At 43.6% G+C, this 12,211-nt stretch overlaps 1 protein-coding gene across 4 annotated transcripts in view; it reads right to left on the bottom strand.

The window, feature by feature from the left end:
• Cpne4 (copine 4) overlaps positions 1-12,211 on the bottom strand; it is a 457,007-nt gene that overhangs the window by 136,473 nt on the left and 308,323 nt on the right. For all 4 annotated transcript variants that reach the window (XM_076917257.1, XM_076917258.1, XM_034484438.2 and 1 more), the window contains exon 3: positions 10,242-10,421. In XM_076917257.1, coding sequence (XP_076773372.1) covers positions 10,242-10,421 — 180 coding nt within the window. The remainder of the gene's footprint in view (positions 1-10,241; positions 10,422-12,211) is intronic.

Here is a 12,211-nt window from a genome sequence, read left to right as displayed (position 1 = left end):
TAAGTGGGCCCTGTGGGTTTAGCCAACAAGCTTCCCTTCTGGGACATTCCTTCTTCCAAAAGGTATTTAACCTCTGGTCCATCCTGAGAAAGTGGTATGCACTCATTTTCCACGATGAACAGTCAGTAAACAGTTTGAAACCAAGGACTGTCTCTCTCAACAAGACCCACCATGGGAAGCATGGCAAAAGCTATGGAGCTGCAGAAGGCCCTTCTGCACCTCCAGACTCTCCACAGCTGAGCCAATCTTGAATTCCTCTTACTCCAGCCCCAGGCTTTCAGCCCGTGGCCATACTCCATTTCCCAACTCCCTGTGACTTGTAGCTGCATCTGGATGTTCAGGAGTTTGGGAACCCCTGGTCCTGGGCTCCTCACAGGCCTGTGGTCCCCCTCCATTCCCAACTCCATATGGTTTCCAGCAGTGGCTGGATGCCCGGGAGTTAGGGAACTCCAGCTTTGGCCTCAGCCTATGTCATTTCTCACTCGGGCAGAGGCCCTCATCCAAGGCTATGTTCTCCCACCCCCTAAGCGGTGCATTGGCACTTTCCACAAACCCAGCACCTTGATGGTGTTGCAGGGTAAATGCAGTCTAGGATCTCCCATTTTGCCTGCCCAAGTGGCATTCCCTCACCAGAGCAGCAAGGCAGAACTTGGGACCATGCCCTGTAATTACAGTTTCGGAAGGCAGAGACTGGATTCCATGAGCAAGATGGCTAGTGGGACTAGCCATGTGAGCAAGCTCCACATTTGATCTATAGACACTGACTTAGCATGTCTGTGGAAGAACAACTAAGGACCAATCTAACACCAATCTCTGGGCCTCAACATGCAGATGGATGAAGGTGCCCATGCCCCTCTACACACATATACACCCACACACATGCAAAAACATATATACACACATGACAAATGGAAGAAGAGGAGGGGCAGGAAAGAACAAAATGCCAGTGGGTATTTGTAATCCTACCACCAGGAAAAGGAGACAGGGGTGGATACTTGGGGTTCACTCATTGTCCAGCCAGCTGGGCCTACTTGATGGGTTTTAGGCCACGAAGAAATGTTATTTCAAAAAGCAAGGTATATGGCACCCTAGGAATGACATCTGAGATTGTTCTCTGACTTCTATAAGCACACACATACACAAGCACTGGTCCCCCACAACATTTATCTGAATGCATGTGGACACACACACACACACACACACACACATCCATCAAGAATATAACCCATGAGCCATGTGCACACTGTTGTAGAAATGTAAACTTCATGATGAAATGCTCTTGGTTCTGGGTTTTTAATTTCTCTAGATAATGTCTTATATCACTAGTTTATCTCATCGCTAAAGCTATTGATAGAATCTGACTCACTAGAAGGTACAGGATTCTCAGAGTGTAGTCTCAGGTGCAGCACAATGGGTGTCAATAGGGAACCTAGAAATTATGATTATGGGTCTCCCACTAGATCCTTGGGATCAGACACTCTGTGATAAGGCAAGCAATCTACATTTTTATAAGTTTTTAGATCAGGGGCTGGAGAGAGACTAGTGGTTAAGAGCACTGGATATTCCTACAGAGGACTGGGGTTTGATACCTAGTACCCACATGGTGTTTCACAACTCCAGTTTCAGGGGATCTGATGCTCTCTCTGTTCCTCCATAGGTATCAGGCACACATGTGGCACACAATGTGCTATCCTTCTGTTACAAACAGAAGCCAAAGAACCCTGTGCCCCTGAGTCCAGCATCCCTCCATGAGTCACAGATGAAGTTCTCAGTTTTAACAGACAGATCAGAATTTTGGAGAATAAAATACACTGAGGGGCAGCCACAGGGCAATGAAGAAGGGGGACTTAATGTAAATGTTGCTGAGTCGTAGAAAAGAGAAAATGCCTCTAAGAACTTAAGCAATGCATGCATTCAACATGACTGAACACAGAAGGAATTCTGGCCAGGTGGGGATGTCCCTGGGTTCTGACTTTGTATGATTCTGCCTTTAGGAGGTTGGGAGTCACACCAACATTTTTCAAGAAGCCATGCTGAGGTCTTTGGATTTTAAGATTTATTTTGTTTTTTAATTATGTGTGTATGTGTATATCTGCACATCTGGGTACAGATGCCTATGGATGACCGAACAGGATGTTGGATCCCCTGAAAAGGGAGTTATAAGAGATTGTGAGCTGCCCAACATATGTACTGAGAAATGAACTCAGGTCCTCTATGAGAGGAGCAAGTGTTTCTACTTGCTGAGTCATCTCTCCAGTCCTTATATTACATTCTTAAAGCAAATGTCCTTCCTGAAGGAGGGTAACTAATGTCATGTTTCTGCAAAAACAGTTTACAGGTCATCTATATTTCTTCTGTATAAACCATAAAACAAATTTAACTAGAAAAAAAAAAAAAAAAGCTCCACCAAACACTGCCAAGGTCAACTCCAACTTGGCTTGGCACTAATTCTGCTTTCTAATTTATACACGTTAGCCATGAGCTAGCCACTAGAATAAACGGAAAGAGCCATTTCGTCCCGTGTGACTCTAGACAATCAATATCCCTGTCCTCTTGCTCGTATTTCTCTCAACTGTTTAATGACAGTGACAGTAGTGGGTGGTGTCTCTCAATGCTGGGTCCTGAGGCAGGAAGTGAGGTGAAGCACAGTAACCCCCTAGCCTGGCAGCTTGGGGAAGTCATCTTTGTTACTTAGGACCATTGTCTTTGGTGAGTGAAGAGAGGTGGACATACAGGAATAGGTGAAAAGAGTTAATCAGCCTCAGAAGAAGAAGGACAATGAAATTGCCAGGTCAAGGGGCAGCTCGCTTGTGTAGGTGGGGAGGGATCCTGTCTTTCCTGGTGAACCCTCATAGAGTGTAGCAGGAGATGGCTTAGCTGTACATCTAGTTTCGGATAGGATGCCCGCCGAGCTCACCCAGAAGGAAAGCACAGCTTTCTGATCACTCTGTGTCCTTGTGACTCACCCCCCTCTCCCATCTGCTGAGAATGTAAAGCTCTGCCTCTCTGAGGACGTGAACTTTTCTTGGCCTCATTGGGTTTTTTTTTTTTCCCCATTGCAGTCACTTGCTTCAACCCACCCAACTGCACAGTCTTTGCCAGTTCCTAGCCTACTGAGGCCTGCAGCTTTTCTTTCTTTCTTTCTTTCTTTCTTTCTTTCTTTCTTTCTTCCTTCCTTCCTTTCTTTCTTTCTTTCTTTCATCCTTCCTTTCTTTCTTTCTTCCTTCCTTTCTTTCTTTCTTTCTTTCTTCCTTCCTTCCCTTTCCTTTCTTTCTTTCTTTCTTTCTTTCTTTCTTTCTTTCTTTCTTTCTTTCTTTCTTTCTTTTAAAGTCCATCTGTTCATGGCAGAGTAGGCACATTGCAAACTCAAGAATTACCCCAAGCACCTGTGGAAGTCAGGGGAGGGGCTTGGGGGAAGGAGTAGGGAACAGTCTGTACATGTGATTTTCTGTGTAGTTTTAGTGAATTCACTTCATTTCATTTTGGTGGGCTTTAGTTCACTTTTTAGTAAGATACGGGCTAGCGGTTGAAATACTTGCCCAGTTTTTTGCCTCATTTGGGTTTTGTTTGATTTTTTTGTTTTTTTTTTTGTTTGTTTGGTTGGTTTTTTGTTTTTGTTTTTGTTTTTTTTGTTTTGGTTTTTTTTTTTTTTTTTGGTTTTTGGATTTTCCAGTCAGGATTTTTCTGTGTAGCCTTGGCTATTGTAGAATTCTCTCTTTTAGACCAGGCTTGCCTTGAACTCAGAGACAGCTGTCTGTCTCTGCCTCCCTAGTGCTGGGATTAAAGACAAGTGCCACTGTCAACAGGCTTCAACATTCTGTTTTAAAAACTATTTTCCCCACATAAATTATCCCTGAAGGAATAGATGCTAGGGCACGAATTTGCATGTGCCAATGTGTGCCTTGAATCCCCCGACAGAGTGATATCACAAACGAGGCAAAATTATACATTCAGTATTGGTGGCTGCCCAGAACATGGGAATTCGCTCTTTTGAACTCTTCCTTCCCCTTGACAAGGCCAACTCTTCCCGTCTTTCCCTAGATCCTTACCACATGAATGATGGCGCTCAAAAATCTTCAACAACACTTCAAATGCTTCTTTTATGTCATGGGCTCAGCCCAGCATTTTATTTGTACTAACTCACTGATTGTGTAGGTAATTGTGTGTGAGCATGTATTTGTGTGTGCAGGTGTATGTATAGACACTTGCATTCATGTACATGTGTACATGAGAGTGAGTACACATATGTGCACATGCAGATGAATGTGGAGGCCAGAGGACAACCTTAAATGTCATTTTCTCAGATAGCTGTCCACTTTGTTTCATGAGAAAGGGTCTCCCACTGGTGTGAAACTCAGCAGTTGGGCTAGCCCAGCTGGCTCCTGAGCCTCCATTTCCTTGTGCTAGAATTACAAGTTCATGTCCCACACTCAGGCTCTCTTCCTCCAGGGGTTCTGAGAGGATCCAACTCAGGTTCTCATGTTATGCTTGCATGAACTGAGCTGTCTCCCCAGACCAGTCCTCACAGTATCCCCAAGGCTTAGCACTATGGCTTTCTCTATTGGTAAGTGAAGAAATGGGGCTTTGATAGTGCAGAGAGTTTGTCTATGGACAAAAAACCCGGGAGCACTGAGAGAGACCACTAAGGAGCCATTAAACAGTACAGTGCTTATACTTGAACCTGAAGGAGCCACCTGAGACACCGGCTGTGTCATGTTATGGTTGACATTCTTTGCCTGCCTTAGCTACACACAACAAAAACACCTCCTTTTACCACCACAGATGTCAAGAGGGAATGTGGTGGTGGTTTTTCTTTTTTTCTGGCTCATACTTGTGAGAGCAGCAATTTTGAGAGGCAAAAAAAGGAAGGCTCTCCTTCAGTGTTTCAGTTTGTAAGCTGTAAAGGCCAGTGGCATGTCCCTTCCTTTCCCATAGCTCTCAGGGCAAATGCACCTGTCTGCATTGCTATTCCACGTGCAGAGGACACTCAACAAAGAACAGCTTTTGCTGATAATTTTAAGACATCAAGTTCATACCTTTCCTGAGAGACAATGAAGTAGGATTGTCTTAATATTCAGAGGGCTTTAACAACCCTTTGATTCATTCAAATATGGCACGTTCAATAGATTTCCTTCCACAGATGAAAACATGCATCATCCTGTTCCCTGGCCACATCCTGCTACTTACTACCGTCTGTCAGGAGTATCTCCTAAAGCTACATTGTATACTCCAGACACAAGTGGGCAGCAGCCGCTGGCAGCTCCCCTGTTTTCTGCACCAAAGTCCTGAGCTTAGTTAGGTAGGTATAGCACAGAATTCCCACCCCTTCCTTGTATAATTACCCTCAGGGAGAGTGGAAGTGGTCCTCTTAAGTTACCCTGCAGTCACCGCTTCCCCCACCCACACACACTCTCTTCCAGACTTGTTGATCAAAGACTCTCCCCTGGGTCTCCTTCACTCTGCCCCACCCCCCACTCCCTTGCTATGACACAAATCTCCTAAGTGCTTTTCTTACCTCCACATCTCTCTGTTCCCATGCATGCTTCCTCAGCGTGCTGAAGTGCTCTTTCTAATACTTGTATCCAGTCTTGTCTTTCTCTTGGTTACCAAGGATTCAGTGCATCAAGTCTAAGCACCTAAAGCTGCATGGCCCTGTCTTCCTCTCAGGTGTTGTATCTGTATCCTCTTCCCATCTTCATTTGATTGCTTAATCAGTCTCTTCAAGTCTCTCTGCCATCACCCCAATGGCCCATGGGACTGTGTCTTTGCACATTCTACTCTTTTTGTTTGGAAAGTCCCTTTGTTCTCTGTGCTGGTGAACTGCTCTTGAGTTCATGTTTCAGGTTCAGAGTCATCTTTCCTCTGAGTTCTCTTTGATTTCCTCTGGACAGACAAGTCTTTATTCTACAATTCCTGGAATGCATTTCTAGTGTAGCATTTAACCATGTGCACTTTGGTTATTTATCTACAAGGTGCTGTCACCTAGATAATTATGAAGCTCAGGGACAGAGTCTCTATCTGCTGTCTTTGCATCTCTAGCACCAAGCATAGTATTTGACATATTCAGGGAACCTGCTAAATGCTTACGGACTGACTAAATAAATGAATGATTGTTACATTGCCTCCCCCATGCCAACCACCCTAGTATCAGGCAAAGAAGTTCAGTGGCTGATGATCAGAAGGTCGTTGTCATCATCATTGTCATCCTCCTCCTCCTCCTCCGCCTCCGCCTCCTCCTTCTCCTCTTCAGTGTCCTCATCATAAAAAGATGCTTTGATTGACTAAAGCCAAGTGGTGCTGAATACATGTGTCAGGAAAGCCAATTCTACTTATCTTGGCCAATAATGAGGTGATTATCAACAACAGAGGCCAGCATGTCACCTGGAGTTAGCTTCAGGGGCTTCCTGTCAAGCCTGTGCCCCCATGGTGATTTTTAGCTTCTGGTTCCCCGAGGGCTAAACATACCCCAAACCATGCTGCAAACCTACCACAATATTCCAGGAATCCCAGGCAAAGAGAAACAGTCTTTGTGTCTCTAGGTTAGGAGCTTTCAAATAACACCCTCATATTTTACTAGTTAGTGCTTGCCACAGGCATAGCCCTAAGTCAAAACTCTGGCAGGTGGAGGGGTAAGAACGATGGCCGAGCTTACTCAGGATTCCTTCCTGAGTTAGAGAAGGAGCTGTTTTCCACATGGCAACATGGCAACATGGCAAAAAGTAATGATCCCAAGATGATCAAGCTATGACTACTAAGAGAATGAGTGTCTGGGTACCAAATAGGCAAGCCGTAATAAGAAATAAAGAGCAAGCAGATGACCATTTGTTTCTATCATCAGGCCTGTGAAATGACTCCACATTACTAATTTTGGACCATCAGCTACTGAACACTTCTTTGTCTGAAGCTTCTACCAATCCTAAAGCCTCCTTTGCTACTCAGACAGCCATCTGGGAATGCTAGAAGCCTGACATCCCCAGCCTTGGAGCAGCCTTCCACCAATGACTGCTAAGAACCGATTCAGCCAGAGTGTACAAAAGCCTGATTTCCTCATCCCTAGGGCACATACTCTGTTGTTTCTATGCACTGGCTTCCAGAATGTTTCTAATAGAATTCAGGTCCAGTTATGCACTATGGTAGCTGGCTTAACCATACACCCTTGAGGGCTGTTTTTCTTTCACAGAGTTGCTTTTTCAGGCCATTATGGTGTCCCAACTCTTGTTGCCTCCTATTTCAGAGTTAGTATCTTGACAAAAATCAAGCAAACGTGCTCTCTACCAAGAACCAGCTTGTTCTTGATTCTAGAGGCTTGTGTGTGTGTTGTCTTGCCATCTGTGAGGAGTGTGATTTCTTCTCCCTATTTCAGTGTAAATGCCACTGTCCTTGGGAAGCCTTCCCTCCAAACTACCACCGCCAACACACACCTAACACCTCCCAGTGAACAGCCTTATTCTGTAATTCCTCTTAATAGTTGTAATTTTCCTATTTAGCCCCTTGCCTCCCCAACTTTAACTGAACTAGGTTTGACCTCCTTGAAGGCAGGGATGCTCTTTTCAATTGCTTTTATATTGTTAACCTCTAGTACAAAAGCTAGCACAAAACAAAACATGGCCACAGGCTTGCTGGCTTTTGGAAATAAAATATGAACCTTGCAAGGAACTAAAATAGAAGTTCAGGGTTGTTTCATAGGTGAAATTATTAAAAATTTGAATAAAAAGACATTTATTTATATGCCTTCTATGCAGATCTACATTGATTTCCTGTGATATATACAACTTTTATCTGTACAAAAGAAGCCCAGTGTCTGAGATAGAATCTTGCCATGGCTCATTGATGTGTATAAAGATATTATTTTTAACCATCTTTTGTTTTTTTAAACATTGTTTTATATCATTTCTACCCCTCCTCCAACTCCTCTGGTATCTTCTTACTCAATCTCAAATTGATGAATTATTCATCAGTTATTATGTCAACACACACAAATACATCAGTGCATGTATGCACGTGTGTGTGTGTATGTGTGTATGTATGTATGTGTTATTGCACATAAACTCAACCTACTGAGTTCATATAAAGGCTCTAATACATACAATGCTTAGAGCTGACCACTTGTTTCAAAACCCTAAACAGAGCTACTCACAAAACCCAAAGGTCATTCATTTCATTTGTACCTAAAAGGTGCTGTCTCAGCAAAATTCTAAAATTATCTACCATCAAGTCTTTTGAGAAGTCTGCACGGTGATTCTATCAATGGAAGAGAAGATTCTGTGTCCTGTGTTTCTCTCTCTGCCTCTCCTTGGGAGAATTTCTGCAACTGGCCTTTGGCTTTCCTTAAAGGAATATGGTGTGTTCCTGTGAAGGCAAATACTATATTTCCTGGAAAAGGCTAGCAGGGGCATTCTGAGTTGCCTCTCTTTTCCACTGGGAGAAATTTCTTCCAGCAAGTTGCATGCAGGAGGGCAAGCACCCACAGGGGAATGTAGGAGCTTGCCTTCTAGGCTGACTTTTCTTCAGAGATCTTTCTTTCTGAGGCAGAGAGGGAACGTAGGTTTGCTGGGACATTAGGCTTCTATAATTTGGAGTCTTTCTATGTGACAAAAACCTGTAACTCTACAAATAGCAGTGTACCACATGGCCTTAGTAGGATGCCCCAGCTTCAAAGAGATCTGAAGTTTAGTCTTTACTGGTTTACAGAAAGTAAGCACCCGGCCTGGCTTAGTGACACCACTACCCCACACCCCTGGCACACTCACCTGACCTTCAGACTTGTTTACACAGCTTTCTTACTGGGAGAGTCCCTCTCTTTCCTCCATCTTCCCTGAACCACAGTTTTTATTTTTGTTTCCCCACAAAGTTTGGTCCCTTTCCTGAAGGCCCACAACACTAGGGTAGGAGTCCAGAACATGGCATACAGTGATACAATTGAGTACATGGACCACACGTTTGTGTTTTCTACATGGCTCAACTTATTTTGGAGGCTCAGAACAGGTTTTATACCTGGATCCCTCTCTTCTAAAGGAAATCCCATATAACCCTAAACCAGGGACAATAAACAGGCCCAAGGCTTCAAGAAACCAGCTACCATGGAATTCTAGAAAGTATTCCACCACCCATCATATACACTGGGCCCAGAGGTTACATAAACAGACAGCCCGGCTTATATTTTGCTCTGCCATTTCAGAAGAAATACTTGATCCAGAAAAGCAGCCTCTGGGCTTGGAGATGCCAGACTGCTCTTTCCCTTCTCACCAACCCAACAAATAAAGACCTGATTCTCAGACTCTCACATCTGGCTCATTCTCCTGTACCCTTGGGTCTCTAGCCCCAGGGTTGGAGGACACTAACCTCTCAGACCAATAAAAAGTCAGCTCTCAGCATTTTGAGGTTGAACTGAGTCTATACCATTCTCCTCCATTGATGCATTTCTTACAAACACTCCCTTACACTCTGGGTGCAGCACGGCAGGGGGAGATTGACAAGAAAGGCCAGTGGAAGTAAAATGATGGACTTCGCACTCAGCACTGGATCTGCTGCTTACAAGGTCGAGGATACAAAGGATCCAGTTTCTCATGCTGTGATGACCTCCAACCATAAGATTATCTTACTTCTATAACTTCATAACTATAATTTTGCTACTATTATGAATATAATATAAATATCAGATATTTGATACTTGTGGAGGTCGAGACCCACAGGTTGATAACCACCGGCAGGTCACTTAAGCACGCTGGGTCTGTTTTATTTCCTTTATCATAGGAACATAATGGTGATATCCATGTCACATTCGCATTAGGGTTAAATTACAGTATCTATTTAATCATCAAGCATTTAGTCCCCTTCTTGGGTCATTTTATTTTTGTCTCCAAGAACTTTGCATAAATTTGAATGATGAACAGTCTACGTGTGGGCGTCTTACAGATCATTTAGGAGATGGGAAATTTGTCGTGGGACAGGGTATAGCTCTAACAGACATAAGAATAGTGGATGCAAGTGCCTGATATGCATTTGTTGCACACATGACCAACATGGTAAGGACGGACGTAGTTGATCAACTCTGCAAAATAAATAACTGCACATACTTGCATGATCATCCTCTCATACATATAATTGATATAACACTACCTAGGAAATGTTGGAAAATGCTGTAGTTTAAAGAAAACAACCACTAAATGAAAAAGAGAGGAAGTCTCAAAGAAAGGAGGAAGGTCTGAGGTGGGAGGAGACAAAATACATCTTCTGTCTACCTGGCCAAGTGTGCACTCCATGCCACCCAGGAAGTCAGCCTCCTTCAGCCCATTGTGGTTGCTGCTGATGTCATGGACTTCAAACCGGAGACGTTGGACCTCTTCAAAGTAAAAGTCCACCGTAAACAGCTTTGAGTACACTGGGTTTATGCAGGTACGAATCACCTCCGTCCTGTCCACCTGAAAGGAGGAAAAGAAAACCCACAGGGATTAGGGCTTTTAGTACTAACCTTCAAGCAAATTAATTTTGTGGTGCATCCCCTAATTCCAAACTATAAATACCCTCCTGAGAGTCACTAGGGCTAGCAAATTGAAACTCAACAAGCTACTCCAGAGAATGAACCAAGCTTTGGTGCAGACAGTTTTACTAGACATCACAAACAGTCGGTTGGAAGTTCTTTATTTGGAGATTTCAGTGATGTTATATAGATTAGGTGACAGAACAAGATGAGATCATCATTAGTGCAGAAGAGTCTGAGAGCCTGTCTGAGCTCAGTAGGAAAGACATCTGTGATCAATTAGTGATGTCTGATGGGCACAGCCATGGAAAAAATGGTAGGCTAGCTGTCTTCTTTTAGCCAAGTCTATTCTAATGGAGGTTTCCAACTCGTAATTCCCAGGACAACAAAGAGGAGGGCCATTAGAGCCAAGGTCAGCTGCTTTTGTTCTCAAGTATGCTCTTCATTAGGTAGACATTTACCTGTTCACTACAATTAGTGACCCTCAGTTTTCTCATCTGCAAAATGTCAATTAGAAGAATAGACATACAGTTCTAATATGGCATGAGCTGTAATTCTTTCTGACTTTGTTTGTCCCCTTCTCCTAGATCCAGGGCTGCAACATGCTGTGTGAGGAGGCTGAATCTACATACTGAATTTCCTGGGCTCTCATCTGGGAGAGGTCTACCAGAGGGAGGACGAGGCATGGGATGAGGGGGTGTGAGAACAGGGAGATTCAGGCTGACTCTACATATAAAGATGCTGCCAAAGACTCTTCCCCTCCACCCAGATAGCTTGTACTGGGCCTCGGTGACACAAACCCTCATCCTTCCCTGCCCCCACCCCATCTCATGCTTGTTACTGTTTGTTTTTTAAAGATGTTTTCAATTATTACTTTAAGTATGTGTACAAGTGTATCTTTGTGCACATGTGTATGTTCACATGGGAGTGGGTACCTGCAGAATCTGGAAGGCAGTGTTGTGTCCCCTGGAACTGGAGTAATCATGAATTGTCTGATGTAGGTGTTGGAGACTAAACTCGAATTCTCCACAGAATCATCTCTTCAAACCCCATTTTAAATTTTTTTTCAGATAAAGTCGTTCTATATAGCCCAGGCTGTGTGGGAATTAACTATGTATCCAGGCAGGCCTGAAATCTATCACAATCTTCCTGCCTTGGTTTCTCCCTGAGTGCTGGGATTATAGGCACACACTGTCACATTTGGTCTTTTGGTCCCATGACTTTCTTGTCCCTTCAGATGAAGGATAGTGATGACATTTTTGCTCCCCTGATGTCCTACCATCCTGTGCTTGCTCCATGCCCTCATCCTGGGAGAGTTTAATTCTCTAAAGTTTCAACCTCCAGGACTGGGCTCTCTGGTTCTGCTATCTGTTTTCTGTCCAGATCTGGGCCATTAAGTGTTCTTTCCCTTTGCATTTGTCACAAGTGAAAACACACAAAGCCATTTATATTGTTGGAAACCAAAAAAAAAACAAAAACAAAAAACAAAAAAACAAAAAAACAAAAAAACAAAAAAAAAATAACTCTCCCAGTTCCCACAGCACTGACCAATGGGAGCAACCAATTCTTTCTTGCTCCACAAATCAACTGCAGTCTGTTGTTCCTGCACTATGCCAGCTTTTGAGTAGAGATGTGGTCTGCTGACTGTCTCTCAAGTGCCACTTCTTAGCACAAATTATAATACCGCTTCTCTTACACTCATGTAGGTAAAAAGAAATAATATTCTTCTAG

This window comes from Arvicanthis niloticus, chromosome 21, assembly GCF_011762505.2.
Source record: "Arvicanthis niloticus isolate mArvNil1 chromosome 21, mArvNil1.pat.X, whole genome shotgun sequence".
Taxonomy (NCBI): domain Eukaryota; kingdom Metazoa; phylum Chordata; class Mammalia; order Rodentia; family Muridae; genus Arvicanthis; species Arvicanthis niloticus.
The sequence above is the reverse complement of the archived record's forward strand: the minus strand, read 5'-3'. Positions and strand labels throughout refer to the sequence as shown.